At 34.7% G+C, this 18,945-nt stretch overlaps 1 protein-coding gene across 4 annotated transcripts; it reads left to right on the top strand.

The window, feature by feature from the left end:
• The first annotated feature begins 7,605 nt into the window (after positions 1-7,605).
• On the top strand, positions 7,606-16,729 carry LOC147407378 (lipid phosphate phosphatase epsilon 2, chloroplastic-like). Of its 4 annotated transcripts, none has more exons than XM_086435916.1 (4): positions 7,606-8,066; positions 11,621-11,846; positions 12,771-12,844; positions 14,504-14,633. In XM_086435916.1, exons 1-4 carry the CDS (start codon positions 7,689-7,691, stop codon positions 14,567-14,569), a joined length of 744 nt encoding a protein of 247 aa, XP_086292042.1. In that variant the 5' UTR covers positions 7,606-7,688; the 3' UTR covers positions 14,570-14,633. The 4 variants fall into 4 exon arrangements, with proteins under 4 accessions (XP_086292042.1, XP_086292041.1, XP_086292044.1 ...); XM_086435915.1 differs by having other exon boundaries at positions 7,608-8,066; positions 14,613-14,897; XM_086435918.1 differs by lacking the exon at positions 14,504-14,633 and adding an exon at positions 16,289-16,729 and having other exon boundaries at positions 7,609-8,066.
• Positions 16,730-18,945: the final 2,216 nt, after the last annotated feature.

Below are 18,945 nucleotides of genomic sequence, written 5' to 3'. Positions count from 1 at the left end.
GATGCAGCTCCTCCAACTTACCCATCTACTCTGTCAAAATTAAGTCTTACTTGATCATTGAAGGCAATCATATGTTCACCGGGCGAAGGAAATCACCATCGTGGAGAATTCAATAAATTGAAGGTGAATCAAATCCAAGACCCATTATATCTATTACCCATAAATATCAAATAATGGCACTAAAAGATGATCATAAAAATAATAAAAAATTATCATATAGTGTTAGTGGGCCCAATTGAGTTCCCATAATTAGATAATTTCAGGTGAGGAAATAAAGCTCATCTAGCAACAAATTAACACCTCTAATGATATGTTGGCCTCCACGCGTTTTCCAAAAGTTTGATGCGACTAGTAAATATTAGCATCAAATATTTTATTGGGAATGTTGCTAAAGTCCCAAAAAACAACATAGCGATAATCTAATGAGAATCAAATAGTTCTGAGCTGAGCTAAACGGTATATTTGTCTAATTTGACAAACAATTTTGAAAGACATTGAGGCTTGAAAGAGGGCCCCTAATCTCCAATAAGATAAGATATCTGGGCTCCATTTGTTCTATTAAGATATGAAGTTTGGCTTTATTCTGTTCATGTATATTCTATTATTATTCCCATGTGTGGGCGAGTTCCATAATTTTAGTTATCTATAAAGCAATGCAAGAGAAAGAGAGAGAAAAAGGAGAAAAGAGAGATTTAGTGGTGGAATTGGAAAATGCCTTTTTTCTAGAAGCTGATTTATGAAGAAAAAAAAAAAATTCGCATATTCTAACATTATTGTGGAAACTGATCCTCAAACGCAATGATTTCAGTGTGGTGGTGACTCAAAGTAGAAGCTTTTTTAGATATTAATGCAACTTTCTTGCCTGTAAAGGGTTGAACATTAGATAAGGCATAAAGGATGGTTGTAGGAATTTAGATTTAGGGTTGAAATTTGAATTTAATAAACCTCTCTAGCTTAGTGGATGGATTACGGTTTCTCTGGGAATCTTTTCCTTTAGTGAGCATGATTTGGTAGTTTGTGGTTTACCTTTTTAAATACTCTCATAGTTCCAAAACCTTAGATGCTTAAATTTACTGTATTTTTTAAAAATGATATATGATTCTAGATGTTGTTATCTAAGCATATATGGTCCGAATTCAAAACTATGTTGGGCCAACTCGGGTAGGTTGGATCGAGTTGAGGTCCAGCCCGAGATAAACCCAAGTTTCATTGAACCCAACACAGCCACGCAGTAATTGGCTCTGAACCCAACCAGCATCACTCAGCTAGATTCTAAGTCCAACGATAAAAAGAAAAAAATAATAATAATATAATCCAAGTCCGTCCCCATATTGTCTTTAAAATCAAGTTGGACTAATTCCTAGAGACAACTTGTTACCCAAATTATCACCAAAAGTAATTACCAGAAAAGTTATTTATTTATTTTTAATTTGTATTGTAAAGAAAAATTGGTGGGGATGAAACCCTAAATTATTATTAGATGAATAAAGTAGAGGAATTTCTGAAATATTAATTATGGGGTAATTATAAAAAACACCCCCACGATTTAATAAGGGCAATCCACATCATAGCCGAATTGTTTTGTTTTATATGAGTTAAAAGGTTCGGAATGAGTTCATTTTTGGTGAGGATGATCTCTACACCCAATATTATGTGATCGACTGATATCAATCAAATAAATGAAAAAGTTTTACAAGACGTAAATATGATTAATCATGCCTTATGGTTGGGTTATGGAGACAAAATGTTGAGCATAGTAATAAAGTACAGATGCGGAGGTAAATAAGTGATTAGACTAGAAAAGATGAGGTAAGAATAAAAATCATTTTGGAATGTTTGAATATAGAGTCGTGCTGGAGTGACCTAGATTGGACCTCATATCGTGCATCTTGATGTGAAAGTGGAGAAGAACCATAGATGCTTTTTCACTCACGTCTCAAGGAAACAATCTATGGTTCCCATCCATTTTCACGTCAAGGTGTGTGATGTGAGGTCACTTCAGCCTTATTCTTGAATATATGTGTAAAGAAGATCAGTAATAGCTATAGTTAAATTCCATTCTTTGGTGCAAGTTGGGAGTTCTAAGAGGAGGAAAATATACAAATTGATGTGTATGGTAATGGTAAGAAAAGGTATTAAGCAATATAGGATAATGCTTAAGTAACATTAAAATGTACATCATGAAGGACATTTCTGACGTGGATGTGTGTCAAAATCATAGATGTTTTTCATCATATACGATGTACATTTCAATGTTAATCCAGCACGACTAAAGAATATATTACAAATATATGAGCTACAACATGAACATTTCTTTTTGGTCAATTTTATTGTTATACTTACATAACAATTTTTATCACAAATATATGTATTCCTATCTTTGTTTTAAGCTAATTTTTCACTAGAACCACTCTAAATCAACCTAAAAAAATAAAATTTTAATTCATGCCTTTGATCTAGAGATGAGCAGCTATATTGACTGACCTTGCAAAACAAATAAGGTAAGGCCCAATTGACTGTTATATTTCGACCCAATAGTTTATATTTTGACGCACCACTTGATAAGCCTACATAGGGTTGTCAATTGAGCCTGAAAGGCCGCTAATTCGACCCTCCTGAAAAAATGGATTAGAGTCTTGATATTGAGCCCGCAGAGGGAGGGTCAAGTTCAAATATTTTTTATTCGTCAAATCCGAGTTGAATTAGGGCATGATAGTACCTTGCCCAACCCATTGTTATATTTCATACATGTTTCTATCGACTTGAAAGGGCCACTTAGCTAGGAGAGTTGATCCCAGGACAAAGGTTCAAATCCCATTGAATCACCTTCACCACAATTAACCACTGACCCCTTGCTTGCCTGGCGGAAAAAAAAAAAAAAAAAACATGTTTCTATCAAAACTTAAAAATAATAGAAGATATAACACAATTACAATTTAACGCTCATCTATAACTGTTAGAAGCTAAACAAGACACAAATCTCAGATTTAATTGAGTAGTATTCACACATGGACAAAATTATTATTATTTGGAAAGTTTAAAAAAAAAAAACATTTCTTTAAAAATGTTGAAATCAGCGTTTTTAGTTATTTTTATTTGATTCGACCCTAAGCTGAAGCCCACTAGCACTAGTTTAGTCGACCAAGGCCCAATGGAAGTATACTACTAGTCTAAGGTGTACAGCGGGAGCCCCCATATTTAGGGCTGATTTAGGGATCTACAGAGCTCGGCCCAAAACTGCACAGTGACTGCCCACCTACGCATAAAAAGATGAAAAATAGAAACGACAACCTCATTGGTGATTTCTAGATATTGTGTTGGTATCTAAAATAAATTGTATAATCCAATGACTAGAAAACGTGACCAGAAATTCTTGAGTCCAATTGTTATGGTTTACCAATCATGGTGATTTTATTGTGTAGGCTCACCAAGAGGTTCCAATTTTGAGGTTCATGGCGCAGTTGATTTGACTGATTGCAAAACAACTTTGGCCATGGGTTCAAAGTTATCTTCGAAAACCCTATGATCATGCCCCCTTCTAGACCAAAACCCAGGTCGATTGGATGATTCTAATATTTGATGGTCAAATCAGTAATTATATAGATGGGTCACATTCACAAGACATCTACAAGTGACAATTATTTTTACATTCCTTGGATGTGGAAATCATCTGTTTTAAAAGATCCAACGGCATCCGTTAGTGTTGTAGAAAGCATTGAAAAAATAGACAACATCCGAGTGGTTGTGTAAAACTAGTTATTAGTTTTAATTGTCCTCCGTACACATATCTCTCTCTCTCTCTCTCTCTCTCTCTCTCTCTCTCTCTCTATACATACATTCATACATATGCTAGAAGTTTCATAATGGGATGATTTTTGGCAAGGATGATCTCCTCACCATAGAGATCATCCTCACAAAAAATCAGCCCATTCCGAACCTTTTTGCCCATATAAGACAAAACACGTTGTAGCTTTATTAGTAGTTTTATGTGTATACGGATCCTAATCCTATATGTATATAGGGAAATGTTTAACACCCAACAATTTGCCCAACATGTTTTGTCCTATATGGGTTAAAAGTTTTGGAATGGGTTGATTTTTGATGAGGATGATCTCTATGGTAAGGAGATCATCCACCAAAAATCAGCCCATTCCAAAACTTCTAACCCCATCACAAATGGTTTACAAAAAATGGACAGTTCATGACTTTTCAACTTGTAAACATGGGGTTAGAAGTTTTGGAATAGGCTGATTTTTGGTGATGAGGACCTCCTCACCATAAAGAACATCCTCACCAAAAATCAGCTCATTCCAAAACTTCTAACCCATGTAGGACAAAACATGTTGGGCAAATTGTTGGGTGCTGAACGGGATCCATATATATATATATATATATGGGTCCCGTTCGCCACCCTTAGTTTTACCACACACTTTAACAAACGCATTTTGTCTTACATGGGTTAGAAGTTTCGGAATGAGCTGATTTTTGGTGAGGATGATCTCTATGGTGAGGAGATCATCCTCACCAAAAATCAGCTCATTCCAAAACTTCTAACCCCATCAAAATTAATTTACAAAAAATGGACGGTCCACAATTTTTCAACGTGTAAACATGGGGCTAAACATTTCGGAATGGGCTGATTTTTGGGGAGGATGATCTTCTAATCATAGAGATCATCCTCACCAAAAATCAACTCATTCCAATACTTCTAACCCATGTAGGACAAAAAACGTTTGTTAAAGTGTGTGGTAAAACTTAGGGTGCTGAACATTTCCCTATATATATATATATATATATGTATATATCAGCCCATTTCGAAACTTCTAACCCATGTAAGACAAAGTATGTTGGGCAAAATGTTGGGTGTTGAACGGGATGCATATATATATATGGGGAATGTTCGGCATCCTATGTTTTTTACCCTACACTTTACCCTACATGTTTCGTCTTACATGGGTTAGAAGTTTCGAAATTGGCTGATTTTTAGTGAGGATGATCTCTACGGTTAGAAAATCCTCCTCACCAAAAATCAGCCCATTCTGAAATTTCTAACCCCATGTTTACAAGTTGAAAAATCGTGGATCGTCCATCTTTTGTAAACCATTTTTATGGGGTTAAAAGTTTTGGAATGAACTGATTTTTGGTGAGGATGATATCCTCACCATAGAGATCATCCTCATAAAAAATCAGCCTATTTCAAAACTTATAACCCATGTAGGACAAAACATGTAGGGTAAAGTGTAGGGTACCGAACAAGACCCTATATATATATATATATATATGGGGACGGTTCAGCAGCCCTAAAATTTGCAAACATTTTTCAAAACATGAGTTAAAAGCTTTGGAATGAGCTAATTTTTTGTAAGGATGACCTCTACGATGAGGAGATCATTCTCACCAAAAATCAGCATATTCCAAAACTTCTAACCCAATCAAAAGTGATTTACAAAAATTGGATGGTCCACGATTCTTCAACTTGTAAACTAAGGTTAGAAGTTTCAAAATGAGTTGATTTTTGGTGAGGATGATCTTTTCGCTTATTCCAAAACTTCTAACCCCATCAAAAGTGATTTACAAAAAATGTTTGGCACAATGTTTGGGAAACTTTGGGGTTGTCGAACTGTTCCATATATATATATATGATCAAGTTTGACAACCAACGTTTTGTCTTATATGGGTTATATAAGTTTTTGAATGGACTGATTTTTTGTGAAGATGATCTCTATAGGGAGGATACCATTCTCACAAAAAAAATCAGCCCATTCTGAAACTTCTAACCCCCATCAAAAGGGGTTTACAAGTTGAAGAATCATGGACCGTTAATTTATAAATCGCTTTTGATGGGGTTAGAACTTTTGGAATGAGGTGATTTTTTGTGAGGATGATCTCCTCACCATAGAAACCATCATCGCAAAAAATCAGCCCATTCCAAAATTTCTAACCCACATATAGAGCTCAATCGATCTACGAATCTTTTATGGTTGTGATAATTGATCTTCTATAGTTAGACCCCTCAAAATGATTAGTTCAAATCCTAGTTAGTCTAAATGTAAAACATATGAAAAGCTAGTGGAGAATATTTCATCATAGAACTAACATATCCTTTACCTTAAATGTTTTGTAACACACGCTTAATTGGGTTTACTGAACCTTTAGGGGATCTTTTGGTGGATTTATATACAAAAATCAACTTTAGTAGTCATGGAGGGTTTTTTAAGCCTTCCACTCCTCGAGATGAATCTAGTTGCTAATGATGGTGATGATGATCTTGATTAGGAGACTTATCCCCTAATCTTCTTTGACTTGGTTGACCTCTTCTGATGGTCGACTTGATTTTCTCCTTTGTTGGTGCTGACTTAGTTAACCTCTTCTGATAGTTGGCTTGATCTTCTTTTTTTTTTGTGCTAACTTGGTTGGCTTCTTTTGATGGTTGATTTGATCTTGATCTTATGACCTCCTCTTTAAGACAATAGCTTGACTCTCATATGTTCTTTTGTGGCTTGTAGGACGATAGAAGGCAAGAAAGTGGGAATAATGATCTTTATTATGGTGTCTGTCAACAATTCCTCGAAAAATTAGTTAGTACTTAGTTCAAATGTGAATTGTTTAAAAATATTGATTTGAATAAGTTCGAGAGTTGCCTTGTTATATGAGAATCATAATTTTTTTGAGGGGTACATGCCATAATCTTCGATAGGGACAAAAATGATTACCACAACAATGACTCATAATCTTTAAATTTGATAATTTTATTATTATTGATTATTGGTCGTTGATTTCATAATTTTTCCACTAATGCTTTTGTATCAATAATCAAACTATTTCTTTCTTTTCGAACTACAAGAAATGATCTGAAATTCTGAACATTATGGAATTACTACACCTCATTGAATATTCTAGAACAAAAATTTAAGAGGGAATGCATCTAATTTTTCGGTCTCATTAACTTGTGTCCTAAGGACACATGATAAGGGGCATCTTCCAAAACAATATTTTGAAGGTATTTTAGTTATTAAGAGAAAACAAAACAATACTTTAATCTAAGAGGTTTTAGAGATGCACTAAATGCAAGTTATCTTGTCTCACATATTAACAGCATCCCAGTATTTTATATAATTAAGAGTAGTAAATACCTTAATTTCATATTGATATAATTTTGATACTACTTTGCCTCTTGAAGCCGAAACCCTCTGAGGCTATGTTTGGTAACACTTCTAAAGTTTGAAGCCAGGAACATTTGAAATTTGAAAACTAAAAATCTGACTTCAGAAATTTCTTTGAACGCCCCTCATTGCTGATTTAAAATGTTTGAATTTCAATTTTAGTGTTTAAAATCTAAAACGAAACAAATAAAAAATAAAACTTTTAAAGTCTGAATTTTAAAAGCGGACCACTTTCAGAAATATTACCAAACACACACTAAGAATACTATATACATCTCACATTTATTCTACACTAAATTTGTAAGATGACGATCTTCTCACCGTGGGATTTTACCAACTAATCAAGTTAGCAATTTAAGAATAAAAAGAAAATTAGCAACTTAATTTCCTATCGGTGATTTTTATAATTTATTTTTCTTAGCCATAAAGAGGAGTTTTTAATTTATATCCAATGTCTGCAAAGAGTTTTATGCATGAATCACACGAAAACAACACGCTAACGCTACTTTCCGGGGCGGGCGGAAAATGTCAACAACAACTATCATATCTTGCTACTACAGACCCACCTTCACAACAATCTCTCCTCCTCCTCCTCTCACAGTCACACCCTCCTCATGCCCCCTTAAATCTTTAGTAAAACCCATTTCGTTTCACGAATTTCCCACCTCATCAGTATCAGTTTTTCTTGCTGGGTCTATCTCAAAAACACCTCTTCATGAGAAAAATAGGGTTTGGGGACCAAAAACCATGACTGAGTTGATAGGAAATTCGGTTCTCAGAAGTAGTAGTGATGGCGTTGAAGGTTTTGGGATTGTGGAGAAAGAAGACACTTTGAGTAATGGGTCTTCTGAGTTTCGTCCAGATTTTACGCTTGGTGAACTCCAATCTGTTCTAAATCGATTGGTTAGTATTCGTGTTGCCTTCTGGCTTCTGTTTTTTCCTGTATAACTTTTCTATCTCAACTTAGGGATTTTTTTTTTTGATTACTCGAATAAACACCTTAAATGAAATGGGTCAAGAGAATACTTCAAGTTAATGTCTGATTCTGTTGGGTGTGTGTTTTCTCAATTCAAACGCCACAGTTTTATAAATTTGATGATGCTCCAATGTATCATTATTTTCCCTTGTTAATGTTGATTGAAACACAATAATGAACTCTCATTCAATGACCTACTATTATAAAGGGTGGGAAACATTGCAAATTAAGATGAGTCAAGGCTAGAAATTAAGTCCAATATTCCAATATTCCTTCATGTATGAGAAAAATGACTAGCCAACTGCTGCAAATTCTTGGAATTTTCAATAGTCCATTGATTTGTCTGCTTTTACAAATGTTACTTTGAATGTGCGGTTGGTCATCTCCACCTCCCATGTTACTGAAGTATAAGGCTTTGACGATATGCACCATCTGTTTATACCTGAATACACTTGTATATACCTAGCATACCAATCTTATTACATGCTATGATAGTGAATAGTGATATTGTTATGGGTATGTAGTTTAATGGTTGTATGAGGTTTTAATGTGTACTCTAAAAATTATAGCATAATGACTCCACAAATATCGATAGATTCATAACATTTATCAGGCCATATATTCCCAACAATATTAACCGCATGGGGTTGGCCTAGTGGCAAGCCGAACCTTGATAAGCTCCTCGGGAAGGGTAGGTCAAGTGTTCGAAACCCCACGAAGTAGTGAATTCCTTGGGGCCACCCTCCAGGGTCTGGTTGATCCTCGACTCAACTAGTTGCACATAGGATTTTCGAAGGGGGCGGTGCATGTGACCGTGGGATTAGTCTCACCCGAAGGGTGAGGATACCCACGATAAGCAAAAAAAATATTCCTAACAATATTCTAAGTAATTAAGACACAATAACTTTTAGTACTTTTGTCTTGTCAAACATGTATCAACACACAAACACACTCGTACATGTTTCCTAACAGGTAAGATATTGCCACCTATTATTATTTATATTTTTCTACAAAAATGACTTTTGAAAGGTTGGTGCAATCCATCCTCAATACACTAATTTGTGAAATTGCTAAATGCAACCATAATTTGATATAAGAAATTTATTTTTATTAACTTATGGTGTTTTCTTTTACTTTTATTCTTCCTTATTTTTTATTTAAAGAAAATTTTGACTTAAATATAGCTAAAATATTATGTTATACATGTTCATGGACGTATCACCATTATGATCTTTTAAAAGTTGTCTTGTCATACACCTCGTATTCAAGACTGACGTTGACACACATGCCCGTATCCATGTTACATAGCGAAAATTATATTAGCATTCACGATACTGACAAGCTGGACTAAATTCCTATATTTGTATCCCTTACTAAGATTTGGGATATGGTGTGTCATGTTCGTGCACCCTTTTTATAGGCTCGTATCCTATATGTATATAGAGCATCTGAAGTTATTGCTTTCGAAGTCTGAATTATATGTGAGTTCTCCTTCGCCAAAATATGACGTTTGAAATGAAGATAAAGGAGGATATGGCTCATCATTTTCTAAATTCCAGGGTTAGTAGTATTGATAGGCTATTGTGCCACAAATGACCCAAGTATATGTAGTATTTGGGATCTTAGTCTCTGAAATTAGTTCTTTCTAAGTTACTAGTGCAAATATTGGCATACAACATACAATTCTAGTGCAATCTACTTCATTGGTAGGCATATTGAGGTTCACAATAAGTCCTTTGTAGTGCACTATGTTGAGGATAAACAATTCTTCTATGGTAGATCGAGAAAATTCTTTTTTTTTTGTATGCTCTGGTCATTGAACTCGCCCAATGTTATTTTTATTCAGTAGTTTTACCGAAATGATTTGTTTAATTTATTATTTTTTCGATTGGTTGGTCGTTTGGTTGATTGAATCAGTTCTCTTTTCTTCTCCTCTACTTTTCATGTCAACTGAAAATTGTGCAATGATAGTTTTTCAGAAATTCAATCCATCTCCTTTGTCTCATGTTCAGCATTTTCTAGGAAAAGAAGTATTTTAGATTCTTGCAATCAATGTAAATCTTAAATTGTTCACCATATAAGTAATACGTCTAGATTTTCAAAACAAACATTACTACCATCAACTTTAGATCATGAGCCAAATAGTTTTTTTCATGATTCATTAATTGCCTTCCTAGCATGAATTTTACCCTTTGTTTCATTCTGTATTCAAAATCCAATGGATAATTTCAGCTGACCCCCTAATCTGGGAATAAGTCTTTGATGATGATTATATGGGTTCTCACCTATTTTTTGTTTTCCTTTTAGGCTTTGTTCAGGTCCCATTATCCAGTTTTCTAAAAATATTTTCATGTAAAATGACACTTCTATTTTCCTTTTAGGATCTCCCTTTTTCTCAACATACAATTTATGTGAACCCAATCCTCTTAACTTAGATTCACAGCTCCAAGAAAACTTGTCATATTATGATGAGATACGCTAGTAATTAGATCACTCCTACCATTTAGAGTTAAAATCCTAATCACCAATACTTTCTAATATAGAAGGTACTAATTGATGTATGCTAAACATACACTACTCTATCACAATCTACCATTTTTTATGAGATACACTACATCATTATGCAATGTATATTGTTCTCTAACCAAGTCCCTTCACCCCTGCCTCCCTCCCTCTGTGTGGGTGTGTGCACACAAGCGTGTATGCGTACGGTTTAAGAGGCATCATACAATCTGGTTTGTTCACAATTTGCAAACTTGTCCCTGAGCAAATCAAACAAACCGGGTCATAAATCGTGGGTATTTGGTAGCTAACTCGGTAACCCTGATGAGAAGTAATAACAATGGAGGGAAGCATACATGATATGCCATGTATGCTTCAAAACTTGTTCATCGTCCTCATTGAAATCTTAACCCAAAAATTCGGGGTCGACTGAACGAATCTTGTTCCTCCATGCAATTATATCCGAAGTCATGTCTTTTGTTACTTTAAATCTGTTCATATCAATTCGTATTACCTCAATCCACGTTCTTTTTATTGTCCTTCCGCTCCTTTAGAACCTACAATTTGTAAATTTCTTCTAATTGGGGTTGTAATTAGCCTGTGTTGCTCATGACCAAATCATCTCAATTGCCCTTCCTTTAGTTTATCACCAATTGAAGCTATTCTACATTTTCTTGAATGCGCTCATTTCTAATTTTATCTTTCCTAATCTTTCCATTCATCCATCTCAACATCCCCATCAGTACTACGGTCAATCTATGTGCATGTGCCCAATATTCAGCTCCATAAAGTGTCACCAGTTTGATTTAGATGCATCAGTCACAGCAATCTAGAAGCAAACGTTCACTTCAACCTGGAATCGAATGATTTATAACTTGTTTATTTCTAACAAAACTGCTTTTCAGTGACCATTTCAAATGGAATTTTCTATTTTCTGTTTCCCCCAATATCGTTCACAATCATCTTATATTGTCTGCAGAGTAAGTGGTTAGTAGCTGCACTTTTTGGTGCTCTCATTATCTGGAGGCATGATGCTGAGGCCATGTGGGCAGCCATGGGATCCGTCATTAATGCTTGTCTTTCAGTTACTCTGAAGCAGATACTCAACCAAGAGCGACCTATCTCTACCTCGAGATCTGGTCCAGGGATGCCATCTTCACATGCACAGTCCATCTTCTTTGCTGTCATCTTTGCTATTGTGTCATGTAAGTTCTTGCAGATTGCTGTTCCCTTCACCACTTTACTTAAAAAGTAACAAGGCACGACCAAAGAGTTGAGGGAAATATCCAATCAGTAAATCAACTGAATTTGACATGTTAATTCTACTGAAAACATGTAACTAATAACCTAAGCCAATCAAACTTTTCCTTCTTGATTAAAATGCGGGCCAACCAAATTCACATATCTAGCTCTTAAAAGAAGGCTCCTAGTTGCATCTTTGTGGCCTTCTCTTTGGAATACTTGAAGGCTCTTTTTGTAGGCTTGTGCACCCTGTGAATAGATTGCCGAGTAAGCCTTCATTCCATTGCATCACTTCTTTAGATATTCAAAGCTAAAAGTTAATTTTAGATAAAGATATAAAACAGTGTATCCTCTAATTGTGTCAAGAAAGTGAAGCTCATAAAGTTTCAGATTTTCTGATTTCATCTTTTGAACAAAATGGGCAAGAAACTAAAGTATTAACAAATAAGACTAAGTAGTTTTGTGGTCTCTTGAACTTTTTTTTTTTTTTGCTTTGGTCAATTAATTTCTCATAAGCTTAATATCTCCATTTGGTACATCAACTTGTCCGCATCTTAGTTTCATTAACCAGAAATAGTGTGTAGTGTTGGTGGAAATGTATGTCATGTTTATGCGTTACTTCTCTAACACAGCTCAGTAACATACCATCTTAACATGATTTGGTGGCTCCAGTTCACATGTTCTATTCTTCTGTAGAAATCAATGAGATATATAGGTCAATTGTTTCTGTGTACAAGGTTTTCTCCTAGATCTAGATGGAGCTTTATACACCATGTTTTTGGTGGCATTTTGTTGCCATTCTTATCATTTGTGTGCCATTTACTGGCCTGCTACTTTTATGTGTTTAGATGTGATGTTTTTTTTTTCTTTCTGTCTTTCTACGACAGTGGTAAAATCGCTGGGGATCAACGAAGTAACAGTGACTATCGGGGTGCTTGCCTTGGCTATCGGCTCATATCTTGTAAGAATCATCACTGCTGACTCCTTATATTAAGTAATCATAAGCTTAATTTTCTTGGTTTATTGCTTAAATGACTTATCATGGTGTTGGTATTTTTAAAATATGATTGTAATTGCTGATTAAGTTCACTGTTTCTAGTGTCCTAGATTATGCAAACCAAAAATAAGGTAGACAAGTCACTAGTAGTAAGAGATGACACTTTTAGTGACAAACCAATCCACAAGAAGACAGGTAGGGAAAATTGACCAGAGGATGGATTCTACATTTTGTGCAATCAGTACAGTTTGTCTTAAGTGTTATCAAGTACAAATGTTTGGTTAGGAGTGAGTTAAGTACCCACTAATATTGCAATGACTGCATATTATGAAGAGAGATGGTTAACAGCATCACTTAAAGACACTTAATATTTAGCTTGGCCAACTGTTTTGTGATAAAGATGATCATTCTCCTCTTTCTTTGTTCACCTTTCTCCTGCATTCTTCCTATTATAGAATATTAAAGGTCATCACTCTGAAATTGGAGTAGGTTGAGAATCACTCACGAAGTTATCGAAATAAGCTCTTTCTTTTACATACTATTAACAAGAATAGAAGACAAAGGATAGAATAAATATGACTACTAATCAGAATTCTTGTGAAGGCATTTTACGGAAGTTCTCTGCCAGCTGAAAAATTAATTTCGAGCAATACCCACTTGGGTGTGCTAGGATTGGTGATCTCTTGGGAAATCTTAGTGGAGGAATGAACCCATTTGCATTGCGTCACAGTCGCAAGGTTGGTGGGCTAACTCCCAGGTTTGGAGGGGGAAAAAAACAGAAGACAGAAAAAAAAAAAAAAAAAAAAACTTTAGTAAGTTGGCTGCAATTAGTAGTTGAAGACAGATTTTAAACCATGGTTGTAATATCAACACTTATTGACTTTAACCAACTTAGTAAGTTTGAACCTTCTCCCTTGCTGGATATTTATCAGCAAGACGCGATTCTGGAGATCTTGGGTCTTCTTTTTTATTGGTGCAAGCTGGGCAAAGACTTCGAGGGTGGTTCTTTCAAGGATTTTGTGTTCAGGTGGGACTCGCTTTGTGATTTGTAGTTGGGTTGTTAAGTTTAGTCCCACATTGGACACTCATTGCCTTGTCTCTCTCATAAGCTCTTGGGCATCTCCACTCATTGCCAATTGGTTTTGAGTTGGACCCCTAAACTTATCATGGTATCAAGGCAGGCCTCTCTCCTCCACATCACTCAGTTCATATCTCCACGTGCTTTGGCCCAGTCTGGCCCACGTGTGCAGGTGTTTTGAGTTTAGTCCCACATCAAACACTCATTGCCCTGTCTCTCTCCTTATAAGCTCCTAAGTCTCTCCACATTTCCAATTGGTTTTGAGTTGGACCCCCAAACTTATCATGGGTTAGGGCGTTTTTAGCCCTTTGTTCTCTTTTTTTCTTCTTTTTTTCCTTTTTGTTTCTTGTATTCTTGTTTTGGGGTCACCTCAGCCTCCCTCTTATTTTCTTAATAAACTTTTTATACTTGTCAAAAAAAATATTTATCAGCATAAATTCATTTTTTTAATTTAAAATATCACGGGACATAAGTAAGTTTACAATAAGTGGTTGAACCCCTAATTCATTTGTATCCTGCTCTATGTCACAATCATGAGGTACCAGGTCCAATCACAGTTTATCTATCACAAAAGAGAATGTATGACTTGTGGAGAAAAGAAAACAGGGTGAAATGTGGATCGTAACGTGTGTGTCATTGTCATCTGTATTGCAGTCATGGCTACGGGTCTGGCAAAAACTCCACACCATGAGCCAAGTTGTCGTGGGTGCACTCGTAGGATCCATTTTCTCAATCTTGTGGTTTCAATTGTGGGATGCATTTGTGCTGAAAGCCTTCAATTCCTCCTTATGGGTCCAGATTTTTGTTGTAGTAGGGGCTGCCGGGTCTTGTCTGGGTTTTTTGCTTCATGTAATTCGACATTGGTTTATGGATGAACTGTAAATACTCTGTAAAATGGATTAAAAATGCAATGTGAATTTTATTGTTTGTATTGTCCAATGTGATGTCTCTTGTTGTCTAACAGCACCTTTATTGGTAGTGAAACCCTCTCATCTCTAGACGCGGGGCTTACCTGAACCACATAAATCTTATGTTCTCTTGATTGTTTTTCATTGCAAATTTTTTCTAATTTGAGGATCTTAAGTCATAATGTGTGTTCTTATTAGCCTATTGATCGAAAAAAAAGGTTTTTGAATTTTGTTGTTGTTGTCTGTGTGTTGTGGAAGCACCGATTTTACCATACATGTCTTTTAATCTCTCTTTCAATACAAATTCCTACTCTTATCTACTTCTTAAGGATTGAAAGAGACATGCCTGAGAGAGACGATGAATATGTATTGATTGTCAAAGAACATGGAACTCTATAACTTAAAAGAAATTGCATCTGTCGATGGCGTTTTCACACAATCGATTCAACATTTTTGAGTGGGTTTTGGTTAGTGTGATAATCATTTTTGTGCCTACTTAAGATTGTGACATGTACCTCAAAAAATTATTCACGCAAAAAGGTAGAACTCGAGCTTATTTAAATCAATATATTAAAGCAATTCACATTTGAACAATATCACATAGCTAGTTTCTAGTCTGATCCCTAATTCGTTTTTTGATCTGAACCCAAGCTCATATCCAATCTCAAGCTCGTATCTGTTCCTTGTCCGTATCTAATTTGAACCCAAGCTCGTATTTAATCCCTAGTACATTTTTTATATGATCCTTAGCTCGTATATGATATAATCCTTACCTTGTATTTGACTTAATCCCAAGCTCGTATCTAATCTGTAGTTCGTACCTAACCTAGTTCCAAACTCGTATATGATCAAATTCCTAGCTCGGTTTGACCTAATTAGGAGCTTGTATGTGATCTAATCCCTAGTTCGTATTGGATTTGATCCCTAGCTTGTACTAAACTTGTTCACTAGCATATATCTTATCCTTAGAATGTATCTAAATTCAAGTAATAACCTTTCACATGAACTAAGATACAAATAAGATCTTGTCAGATTGATGGGACATCACATGTCAAAGTTCTTCATTTTCTTACTTTGCATTAATGATGTGAAACACTTACACATCAAACTCAAGTGTTTAGTTACAAGTAATGGACACATCTTCCAAAGCACTCAAGTGCATCTCAATTACCTAGCTCGTCATACACCTAGACAAGTAATGTGAAGACACCTGTCTCCAAGGTTTGGCTATAGGTATACACTTAAAAAACTAATGAAGGGATTGACGGAGTTCTAATCTCCATATCTCTTAGCACTATTCATCTTCTTTTTTTCATTCATCTTTTTCTATTTGAGTATTGACTTGACCATCAAAGTATCCTTAGTAGACATCACACTAGGGTCTCATCATTTTCTCCTTCTTGTCTTCTATAAATCATGAAGTGAAGAACTAGTAGAGATCAATCATTGTCAAATGAAGAAAAGAGGTCGCTAGATCAAGATCAAGCCAACTATCAGAAGAAGTCAACTAAGTCAACACCAACAAAGAAGGAAGGTCTTTAGATCAAGACAATCAAAAGATAATTCTCATTTGGAGGAGTGGAAGTCCAAAAAATCCTCAGCAGTTAGATTTGCCAAAATTTTGATGGATTTTGAAAACAATATTGGTTAAACAATGGTTTTGAAGAACTTGATTTTGGAAGATTGCACAATAAGAGAAACAAACAGAGATGTCAGGGTTTCTGAGTAAATCTCATTTATGTCTAAGAATGTTTGATTTGCACAACTCTTATATAAAGTATGGGAAACACTATTTTGGAAGATGGGAGAATCCATTGTGGCAAAACCAGAGTTACAGACATTCAAGAAAAGGGTTTGTTGTATAAAGAGAGCTTTAATTGGCACCGCAATTTTTTACTTATTCTCAATCATTCATTTTTTTTTTTTTTTTTTAATAGGATGTAATAAGTAAAAGTTGGGGGGTGCCAATAGCATCTCTCATAATTTACTGTGAACCTCATTATAAACATCCAGTCCATGTATTTGGAGAAGGGTGATCATTTAAATACCAATCACTTACCTCTATATGTTCTTCTTAGTGTAGATTTTTTTTATAAAAAGTGTCACATGGACTTATTATTTATAATTAAAATGTAATAATGAGATTATCAAGACATAATATGTAAATGCATGGAGATTGGAAATCAAGTGTTTTCTATAAATACTCATAAAAATCTTTTATATTTTGTCTTTTGGACAAGTTAAGGGGTTTTATCATCATTATACAATGAAATTTGAAAATATTATTGTATAATAACAATAAAATCATTGTTATTTAATATTTGAAGTTGACTAAATGAATCATATTCCTCTATTTTATTTTGTTATCTATAACAAAATTTTATTTTATTACAACAAAGTTTATAAATGATTTCATTATTTCCATTTATTTTATTTTGGATCTTCTTCTTGAACTTCAATTTGAGTATTTCTACTGATTTGAGATTATAATTGGTATTCGTGGAGTTTCAATTATTTTTTTTTTTCTTCAAATGAGAACCACAACAACAACAAAAATGTTTTTTTTTTTTTATATTTTAAATAAGGTGTCATTGAAAAGGAAATTAAAGATCTCAAGATATCGTGAAGTTTCATTTTCAAGGGAACTTGAATTCTATGAAAAAAAAACAAAATGGTGATAGAAAAGTTGGAAATCATGGAAAATTGAATTTCATTGTCAAAATTACAAGAAAGGAATTCAAAGAGCGAGGGGAAAACCACTGTTTTCGTTCAACACAATTAAAGGGTGACAGGGACAAAGATACGTAGACAACAGCCACCTGGGACCACGTGGTGGCTCATCGTGGGAATGACTTCTTGTCCGTCCATGTGTTTTTTAACTCAGGATATGATCGTGTAGGTCCTTCTGACACCAGTTCCATTATTGTGAGAATTTCATAACATCTGAATGTATTTACAATAATAGTCGATACAACTTTAAACTAATAATTACAAAATATATATATATATATATATATATAGGGTCAGGTTCAAGGGTCATATGAGAAAACTTTCGTTTTTCAAAATAAGGGTTAGAGGTTTTGGATTGAGTTGATTTTTTGCAAGGATGGTCACTATTATGAGAAGATTATCCTCACAAAAAATCAGCTCAATCAGAAACTTCTAAATCCATCAAAAGTGATTTACAAATTAGTGATAAAAATTGGTAAAATATCGACGGTCCACATTCTAAATCACTTTTAATGGGGTTAGAAGTTTCAGATTGGGCTGATTTTTTTTTTTTTTTGATGATCTTCCCATCATAGAGATTATCCTCACAAAAAATCAGCTCAATCCAAAATTTCTAACCCATATTTTAAAATTTTTTGAAAAACGAAAGTTTTCTCATATGGCCCTTGAACCTGACCCATATATATATATATTATATATATATATATATTATATTATATATATATATATATAGAACAGCGTTCCGAAGACTCATATTGCGACTCACATTGCGACACACCGTTTTGTCTTATATGGGCAAAAATATTTGGAATGGGCTGATTTTTTGTGAGGATGATCTCTATGGTGAGGAGATCATCCTTGCCAAAAATCAGCTCATTATGAAACTTCTAGACCGTCCAATTTTTGTTGAAAAATTATAGACCGTCCAATTTTTGTAAACCAATTTTGACGGGGTTAAAAGTTTTGGAATGGGATGATTTTTTGCCAGGATGATCCCCTCATCACAGAGATCATCCTCACAAAAAATCAGCCCATTCCAAACATTTTTACCCATATAAGACAAAACGGTGTGTCGCAATGTGAGTCGCAATATGAGTCTTAGGAATGCAACCCATATATATATAGGGTCGCGTTATTACGACCCCCTTTGCGACACACCTTTTTGTCTTATATGGGCAAAAATATTTGGAATGGGCTGATTTTTTGTGAGGATGATCTCTGTGATGAGGGGATCATCCTGGCAAAAAATCATCCCATTCCAAAACTTCTAACCCCATCAAAATTGATTTACAAAAAATGAACAGTCCACGATTTTTCAACAAAAATCGGACGGTCTAGAAGTTTTGGAA

Source organism: Akebia trifoliata, chromosome 3 (genome assembly GCF_017979445.1).
Source record: "Akebia trifoliata isolate Shusen 1 chromosome 3, ASM1797944v1, whole genome shotgun sequence".
Classification (NCBI taxonomy): Eukaryota; Viridiplantae; Streptophyta; class Magnoliopsida; order Ranunculales; family Lardizabalaceae; genus Akebia; species Akebia trifoliata.
This window is presented reverse-complemented; position numbering and strand designations above follow the sequence as displayed.